The 9,481-nt window shown below is 45.2% G+C and overlaps 1 protein-coding gene across 1 annotated transcript; it reads left to right on the forward strand.

Annotated features, from left to right (window-relative positions):
• Positions 1–159: 159 nt before the first annotated feature.
• mylipb (myosin regulatory light chain interacting protein b) lies at positions 160–8,614 on the forward strand. The gene is made up of 7 exons (XM_062538722.1): positions 160–352; positions 944–1,134; positions 3,419–3,604; positions 4,605–4,802; positions 4,955–5,119; positions 6,027–6,474; positions 7,778–8,614. Exons 1-7 carry the CDS (start codon positions 266–268, stop codon positions 7,952–7,954), a joined length of 1,452 nt encoding a protein of 483 aa, XP_062394706.1. The 5' UTR covers positions 160–265; the 3' UTR covers positions 7,955–8,614.
• Positions 8,615–9,481: the final 867 nt, after the last annotated feature.

Here is a 9,481-nt window from a genome sequence, read left to right on the forward strand (position 1 = left end):
ATATTTATAAGAATTATTGTGAAACATGAGAGAGTTGTCACATGTCAGGATTTCCCCAGCACCGTAGTCCCGCCTTCTCCTCTCTCAAGTCGGCTCTGATTGGATTTTGTAAAAGGGTGCACTCCCCCTCCTTTATAAACCAGTCGCTGTCATTTCTAGTTCGTGGACTGGGAAGTCACCGCTTGCATGTGTTCACCCTTCCAGGGCGAACAATTTCACCTATAAACCGTGGAACTGCTAAGGTACACCAAAATAACTGTTCAAAATGTTCTGCCACGTTACGCGGTCTGATTCGGTTGTTATGGAGGTGGAGGTTGATGCGAAGGCAAACGGAGAGGACTGCTTGAACAAGGTAGGCAACGTTGCATTATATAATGTTGCCATCTTTCAAGTAAATGCCTGTTCACTAGTATCGTAGACTTTCGAATGGTTTATTTTTGTTATTTTCCCCTGTCTTGCAATATGCCAGTGAGCCATGTAATGTTCCCTGACTGGCAGCTTGTTAGGGTTTCTTTTGACGGTCTCCTAGTGTCACATCGCTGCCACCAGCAGAACATAGCAGCCATGATGTAAACAACTTCAGAGTTTCAAGTTTCAGGAAGAGGTTCTTTTAGCATAAAGATGGTGTCAACAGCAACAGCATGTGATAGTTGGTTACACGGTTTGATTATGTAGGCTAATTCCTTACAGTATAGTGCCGTTTTAGAAAACAATAGGACATTCCAGTCTAGGTTATCTTTTGTTTGTTTGACTGATGAAGACGCAGTATCTTGGGCCAGTAGCCATTGTGTACATTTGTTACGTGTATTAATGTAGCAGAGGCTTTTATCCAGAGCAGCTTACAAAACTGAAGAATAACATTCACGCTACACTGTGGTGTATTGTTATTTCCATTAGAGTAGCAATATTTTCATCATTCCTATTCTGCATATTTTCATTTCAGGTATGTCAAACGTTGGGAATCATTGAAGTGGATTACTTTGGACTTCAGTTCACTGGCAGCGGAGGAGAGAGCTTGTGGCTGAACCTGAGAAACAGAATCTCCCAGCAGATGGACACCGTGTCCCCATGCCGACTGAAACTGAGAGTGAAGTTCTTTGTGGAGCCTCATCTCATCCTTCAGGAACAAACAAGGTGAGATGTGAGGGACACTAGACTACTGACCTCTTCAAATGCACGGTAGCAACGTATCTCACACAGTGACACACAGTTGTTATCATATGTAAACATACAGCACACAGCTGCTTTTTGAGTCATGGGACACGCTTGTGCATGCATTTAAGGAAAAACTGGGTCTAGCTCAGGAGTTCAGTGGGTTTCTGTTCACCTCTGCCATCTGGAGGTAATTTATGGCTTTTCTGTACAAGTGCTTCCTGTACTGGGTGTACGTTTCCAACGTTTCCTAACTGAATATGCACAACACCTTTACTATAATCCCCCCCCCCCCCCTCCCCCCTCCCCCCCTAGCCCTCTTCCTGTGATTCGCCACTGCACACTCCAACAATTCTGAGTTAGTACAGTGTGTTCCCAAACAGGGATGCAGTGGGACTGTTAGGGCCATGGGGAATACAGTCATGACCAGCCTCCTCCCAGAACTTTTAGGGCCAAGAGAAAGCGAGTGTGTGTGAGTGAGTGCGTGTGTGTGCGTGCCTGGTTCCTGGTTGAACCGCTCTGCCTTTGTCTTTGAGTTGTCAGGGCTCGCATTGTGCGCTTCTTTGCCCGGTTATATAAGGCTTTGTATGGGAGTGAATACCGTGGCTGAGCGATGAATTAAGCAGAGTTCCCGTCAGGCTATTGAATGTCTGCTGTTTTTCTCCCTGAAAGTCATGGAGCTTGTTGTTGCTGGGATTAATTGAATTAAGTAATGAGCACAAAAGAATGCCAAATGGCTTTGCATGCAGTGACCCTTTGGCTGTACTCTGTTGTTTATCTAAACACAAAATGCACTGGTATCCACCACCCATTACTACAAAGGACTATTAATACTAGTTTGATTTCTAATTCTAGTCTTTATACTATTGCTACTGTAAAACCTCTATAATATCCTAACCCTCTACAGTGTTCTTATAGTACAGTCTTACCTGTACATGCCCCAAAAGACTATAACATTTATATAATATCCATAGTATTATAAAAAACATTTCTATAATATTTGGCCTGAAATACTGTACTATTCCTGTGGTTCTTTTTCGTGGGGGCATTGCAAAAGCTTTTGAGCATTTAAAGATAAACAGGAAGACTTCATTTAACAACTCCCTGTAGTTGTGGCTGTTATATAACATGTCAGAATGCAGTAATTGCCTTTCTTCTACATGTGTTGTGAGCTGCATTCACCTACTTACTGGTTTGCTGTATGTACAGTATGTGCAGTTCCTTTGTATTTTTATGGCCCAGTGTAACAAGTGAACTTTAGTTACCTCTGCTACCAAATGGAAGGAAGACAATGGGAGTGGCCCCAAGCCATCCCTGGAGAATGTAGGATTATGGCCAGAACAGATCAGCTTACTCATATACTATGTCTGTGTTTTAGTGGACTGTTTTGACTTCAGGCAGAAAAAAAGAATATTGATGTTTTTGTCTGTTTTTTTTTATCTATTTATTTTTAAGAAATGATGAGTTGTGGAAAGAGTGCAAAGGAAAGAGACAATCTTTGTGCGTGTGAGAAACAGGAACTATGCCTGCCGTGTGGTCTGGGTTACCTTAGGTCAGATTCCTAATGACAACCTAAGTTCTCTTTTGCGTCATCATACATCAGATGTTGATTAGATGGGAAATTACTATTTCTTTCCCACATGGATTTGAGAGAGGCATCAAAAGATGCCCCCTTCACATAATTGTTTACCTATACCCTATCTTCACTATTTGAAATCCGTATTTGTAATGGAAAACGAGATGAAATATGGCAACATTCACTTTCATTTTCACACTTAACAGCATTATATTCATTTGAACTGTTCTGGTCAGTACTAAATGCTTTAGCATCCAATCAGGCGTAGCAGTGGAATATGAGCATTCACTAGAAGTGTTGTTGTTGTTGTTGTTGTTGTAATCTTTTTAATCGGTTCTTTGAAGTTTCATTCGGTCAACTTCAGCGCGTTGTGACGTTTGAGGCACGAGTTTTGGAATGGTTTCGGGCTTTATCACTTGGCACTGCAGCAGAGGGGTCACCAATAGCCTGCAATTCGTCCACTTTTTTCTGGCTCAATCTCTGTTCACGATGATAAGAAAGTCTAGGCAGCTGGTCACAGGAAGCCAGGGGCTGACAAAAACCACAATCAAAAAAAAAACAAAAAGCACATTACTGGTGCTCAAATGTTCCACAGACCAAATCCTCACTGCTGTGGAGTCCAGCGTGGTGTTTTGTCCCACGCTGAAGTCGCCCGACGGCATTTCTCATCCTCTCCGTGTGTCTCCTCAGGCACCTGTTCCTGTTGCACGTGAAAGAGGAGCTCCACAGAGGCAGCTTGCGCCTGGACGCCGAGCAGGCCGCCGAGTTCTGTGCCCTCCTGGCGCAGGCTGAGCTGGGGGACTACAACGCCAACACCGCCAAGTACAGCTACGCCCACCTGTGCGGAGAAGAACCCAGTCCTGCCACCCTCAACGGGTAAGTACAGTAATTACCCCCCCCCTCAGCGTCCAGACTGAAGCTGTCACCAGGCAGTGCAAACAGCCATTTGCCCTAAAGTAACCTCTTCCATTGTTGCAACATTTGTTGTTGAACCGGTTTAAAAACATGACCTTAATACTGACACTCCTGGTTAGTCACTCTGAGTCTGTGGCCAAGTAGATAAATGTTCTCAACTGAATTGGTTATGTCTGCTTGTTGCAAATTCAGGGTCAGTGGTGTGCTCAGTCCTCTTTGTCCTTTAGTAGATGTTGTTATTGTTGTTGGGTGCTCTTTGGCCCAAGGTTAATAGTTTGAGTAAGAAGAAAGAGAAAGGAATTCTCTACGACCAAGGCACTCCACAAGTTTAAAATATCTTTAATAGAAAGTAGACATATCCAACAAGGACCTAAAAATGTCAATTTTTGACATGTCCTTGTTGGACATGTCTACTTTCTATTAAAGACATTTTAAACTTGTGGAGTGCCTTGGTGGTAGAGCTTTTTTTCTCTCTTTGTTTTACATGTCTGGTGGTTGTTCTTAAGGACAGTATTTTATTTCCATCAGACTGTCAATGCATAGTGTTTATGTAGTGAACTAGGGGCAATATCGACCTTATGCCTTATCTACCTCCACTCTTATGCTGCCCATTTGAAAAAGGTTCTTTGCTGTATGTCAGCAATTTCCTTAACTCTATCCATTTCTCACTCACTCACTCACTCACGCTCACACTTTGTCTCTCTCCTCTCTCTCTCACACACACACGCACGCACGCACACACACACACTGGTTGACTGGAATTCCTGACTCATATCTCCAGTAACACTTCACACGAAGTCAAAAGCTTAAAAGTGCTTACAGAAGCAGAAAGGTAGCATGTTGACAGAGACAGGCAGCTTGCTGTTCTCAGTTGATTAATGAACTCCCGTCTGTGTGTGTGTGTGTCTGTGTGTGTGTGTGTGTGCGCATGTTTTGCATATGCTTTGCGTTTGCTCTTTAGCCTTATTTCGAAGCACCAGGAGCTGGAGGGGATGAGCGGGCCGTCGGCGGAGTACCAGGCCCTGCAGCTGGTGTCCACTCTGGAGAACTACGGCGTGGAGTGGCACTGGGCCCGGAACATCGAGGGCCAGAGTCTGGCCATAGGAGTGGGCCCAGAGGGAGTGTCCGTCTGCAAGGACGACTTCACACTCATCAACAGGTACATACTTTATGCTGCACTTACAGACAGCCAGAGCAGTCTTTAGAGTATGCATATGTATAGGCCAAAAGGCAGTGTTTAGATACCATCAATTAAGTCATGACATTTTGAATGATATAACAAGAATATCCAATGTTGTCTCTCCCTCACAGGATTGTTTACCCAGTCTTTCAGATGGCCACGCACTCGGGCAAGAACGTTAACCTCACGGTCACCAAGGATACCGGAGAGAGTGTTGTCCTTGAGTTCAAGCTCGTCAGCTCTCGAGCAGCCAAGGGCCTGTATAGAGCCATCACAGAGATTCATGCCTTCTACAGGTAATGATCAAAAATAATTATTTTGTTTACACAGATCTCAAAGTGTGAAGTTGTGAACCAGCATGTCCACTTCACTTAAAGAGACTATATACAACAATAAGTTGTAGTATTATAGATCTAGTTCTAGTACTCTAATTTCTAGTATTATCTTGAAAATAATGTGCATAGTATGTGTTAAATGTTAAAAATGTTCACAACACTACATCACCAAAAGACACGAGTTAGGATGCTAGCAAGTCTTGGGAATTGGGCTGGTGTTGGTGTTTGTAAGCGTTCTGCGTGCCTTTTCAGTAGTAGACTTAGTAGACTAGACTAGCAGCTTTGTAGTTAGACTGCTTGTTTTCAACCAAAACTCCTTACTGATTTATCTCAACTCATATATACACAATCTGTAGGTGTATGTATTGTCGTATGAGCTAGATCAAATAGAATATGATTGTGTGAATGTTGTTGGCTGTAACTGTCAGCATTCAGCAAATCCCCTTAAACTCAGCTTGCCAGTCTAAAGCTCAGGGAGAGCAGTGGGTGTTCCTCTGGATTGGACTGTTAAATAGAAGTCACTTTACTTTATTTTTATCTAGTAAAACTGCTCTCACGTCTCCTCTAGATGTAATAGATAACTGATTAAACATCATGAAGATGAAATAATCAGCAGCCATAATGTAATCTGTGTCTAATTATGTGCCTTGATAAGGCACTTTTAAATTTCATTAGTGTCGTGCTTGATTTTATTAAAAGGGGAACTGCCCCTGTGCATGTCTGCTGATTGCCCTTCACAGCCGTTGACCTGTCTGTCTCTACCTGTCTGTCTCTACCTGTCTGTCTCTCAACCTGTCTCTGTCTCTCTGTCTCTGTCTCTACTTGTCTGTCTCTGTCTGTCTGTTTCTACTTCCTCTCCCTCCGTCAGATGCGACACGGTCACCAGCGCCGTGATGATGCAATACAGCCGCGACTTCAAGGGCCACCTGGCCTCGCTCTTCCTGAACGAGAACATCGACCTGGGCAAGCGCTACGTCTTCGACATCCAGCGCACCTCCAAAGAGGTGTACGACCGCACGCGCCGGGCCCTCTTCAGCGCCGGCGGGACGGGCGGGACGGGCACGGACGCCTCGGCCGGCGGCCAGCGCTGCCGCTCGTCGGCGCTGCACTCCCTCGGGGAGGACGGCGAGGAGGACGAGGAGGCGGACGAGGAGGGCGCGTGCGAGGGCTGCCGGGAGAAGCGGCTGCTGCAGGAGCGGCTCCAGAGGCTGCAGGAGGCCCTGCTGTGCGCCCTGTGCTGCGAGGAGGAGATCAACGCCGCCTTCTGCCCCTGCGGCCATACCGTCTGCTGCCAGGGCTGCGCCACCCAGCTCCAGGTAACAGCCCCACCCCACCCACCCCTCACCCCCTCGTCAGTGCAGCTCATAGGGGCTTCACATCATGGCTGATTTGCATTGCTAAAACCCACAACCAGCAATGCACTTGCAGTATGACCCTTATGACTGTGCCATGTCATAATGTGGCATTCATGATATGAGGGGCTGCTTCCCTCCCACACTGTTCATCTTCTGATGTGCTGTGTCCAAGGAGACCAGATAGTGAGTGACTGATGGCCAGTGTTCGCCCCCCCCCCCCCCCCCCCCCCCCCCCCCCTCAGTGCAGCTCACAGGGGCTTCACATCACGACTGATTGCTAAACCTACACGATTGCTAAACCTACAACCAGCAGTGCACGTATGACCCTTATGACTGTCAACTGCTGAAGTATTAAGGGACCTTAGGACTCCATTTGGCTACTGACACAATAATGACCTCCAAATAAAACGGTCTCGGCCGAGAATGTTTTAGGAACTCTGTGAACACACTAGTGGTCCTAAAATCCTTAGCTGCACTGTTAAGATGATTATTTGGCATAATTGTGCAAAATTGCAGAAGTTAGCGAGTAAAGGATAAGGCTGCGATGGTGGTGCGATACGGGTTGGAAGAACACGAACACGCTGTTGTAACACTTTATCGCTCACAGGACCTATAGATCTGTTCTGGGTCACGCAGGGGACGGCATAGTCTACGCTCAAGCCGTTGCGACGAGGTTAATGATTAGCGGAACGTACAGTACCGTGTTTACATAACCTGAGGTTACCTCCCTCCTCCAATCAATTGTAAATCTCTACGCAGCTGTGAACTAGGACTGACGTAAGTTGACTTGTAGGTGAAGTCGTATAAGTCAACCGCTGGAAGTGACTTGCTCCAAGTATTCCTACTTGACTGTCCTCCATTACAGTACATGCAGTAGTGTTATCATGCTGAAGAGGTAGTCTGCTAAAAGAACTTGCATGCCCTCAGAGACTTGGAGCCTTTGAATGTCGGTGTGGAAGCTAAAGGCACTGAGACAGCTGTCTGAAAATGTGTACGCAGACAGTTTCCATTTATGGGCAAATTCATTGAATTGACTTGGATGACGTGTCTCAAGGTGGCAGAGTTCAAGGTTGTTCTCTAGACTCGTTTGCCGTTGCTGCCTTTTATGTGAGGGAAGAAGACAAATGTGGAAATTGCACCTTTTTGGGATTATGTTATCGACCAAACATTATTTTAGTACCTGAATATCACGGTTTGCTGGCCAATAGCCTGATGGAACACTGTAAATAATAATCCTTTTCTTCTTTTCTAATTCTCTCCGCAGTGTTGTCCCGTGTGCCGTTCAGAAGTGGACCATATACAGCAGGTCTACCTGCCCACGTGTGCCAGCCTGCTGAACCTGGCACTGCCAAGCAAGCACACCTCCTATACCATACACAGGGCAATGCCCTCGCACAGAGATGCTGCAATGGACTACACAGACAGTGAAAAGATCTGTTAATCACACGTGCACAGGGGGGTGCTGGTTACCACCCTTACGCACACACACACACTCACACATACACACATACACACACACACTACTGTCTACCCGCAGTTGTTTTTCCATGCAGACACAGCCATCAAAGAGATTCCGTTTAATTTCGGCGGCCATTTTCTTCTCGTGGACCCGCCATCAGTAGATCTGATGGCCTTCGGTCTCACAGTGCCTTTGTGCCATGTTTTGTTTTGTAAAAGTATGTATGAAAGAAAAAAAAGGGAACGGTCTTGAAAAAGGGAAAGTCTTAGGAGGACTCCATGAACACTCCGAGTCAGAGAGATCCTTTCTGAGAGCGTGCCGTGTGCACAAGCTTTTGGGTGTTTTAAAAGCTGAATGTGCATTATCTCTAGCCAGGTCCAACACACGCCACATAGTGGACCAATACTGTAGCATTTCCTTCTTTTGATCTTACACTTTACATGGACATGGTTCCTTGAATTACCATGAAATGTATCTCAGTGATATCTCTGACATCTCAGAAATGTATTATGACTTCTAAAGACCTTTTGAACGCTGATAAAGTATACATTTGACTGAATGTCAGTATTCTTTTGTAACGTTTTCACTTGACTTTGGAATATTTCATATCACCCAGGTTATTAAAACCATTATGTTTGATAACTCCATGCAGCGTGTGTTCATTTCCTTCTACTTCTTTGTACAATATCCCCCCAAAATATTATTTTACATTAGCAGATGATAAGCCATTTCTGTACATGTGTTTGTAATATTTTATAAAACACTAATATTGCGTAATAGTTAGTTGTGAGCCTCCTTGATCATTCTTGAATCTACTCAGGTTAGTTTTTCACCAAAGATCTCAAAAGCCATACATCACTGCTAAAGAATGGACTATCTCTTCCCTGTCTTGTATTAACACGTGTCAGTGCTAGTTTGAGATAATGTAAAGACCGTACAGTCGTTTCTTCCCTCTTTTGGCCGTCCACACTAAAGTCTAATGCTCAACACACACACTTGTAAATGTTCTCCCAAACAGCTCCCATGTAAGTCTATACCGCAGGCCTGATCTGATAAGCTGATAAAACTGTAACATAATGCATACATTACATAAGAGTTGGGAGTTGTGCCATCTCCTGACGTCTGGTCTCATTTGGAAATATTGAAATGATTAACTAATGCAAGTAAGAACTGATCCTGAAGCTTTTATGAATGCATCTATGCCCTTTGTCACCATTCAATCACACATGTCTAGAAGTCTTAGCAATGTCAGAAAGACTGTCAACAAGTGTGAGACAAAAGAAATCTTGTGCCTATAGAGACTGGGTGGAACTTTACAGTGCTGAGAGGGAAAAGCACACAATGTTCTGGAGGCGGAGAGAGAGAGGGAGCAAACGAGAGGCCCCATACATGCATACATACAGAGACAGACCCCCCCCCCCCCCCCCCCCCCCCCCCCCCGCCCAACCCCCGGGCATGAGCAAGGTCAGACCTGAGCCAGCAGGAAGCTCGCAGACTCAGGCCGGCCCA

The sequence above is a fragment of the Sardina pilchardus genome, chromosome 6 (genome assembly GCF_963854185.1).
Source record: "Sardina pilchardus chromosome 6, fSarPil1.1, whole genome shotgun sequence".
In the NCBI taxonomy this organism is placed as follows: domain Eukaryota; kingdom Metazoa; phylum Chordata; class Actinopteri; order Clupeiformes; family Clupeidae; genus Sardina; species Sardina pilchardus.

Bases quoted from the DNA above. Each gene is read 5' to 3' on its own strand.
- mylipb (XM_062538722.1), top strand. From the start codon at position 266: ATGTTCTGCCACGTTACGCGGTCTGATTCGGTTGTTATGGAGGTGGAG. The intron at 353-943 runs GTAGGCAACGTT...TTTTCATTTCAG, and splicing joins GAGAGGACTGCTTGAACAAG to GTATGTCAAACGTTGGGAAT. The intron at 4,803-4,954 runs GTACATACTTTA...TCTCCCTCACAG, and splicing joins GACTTCACACTCATCAACAG to GATTGTTTACCCAGTCTTTC.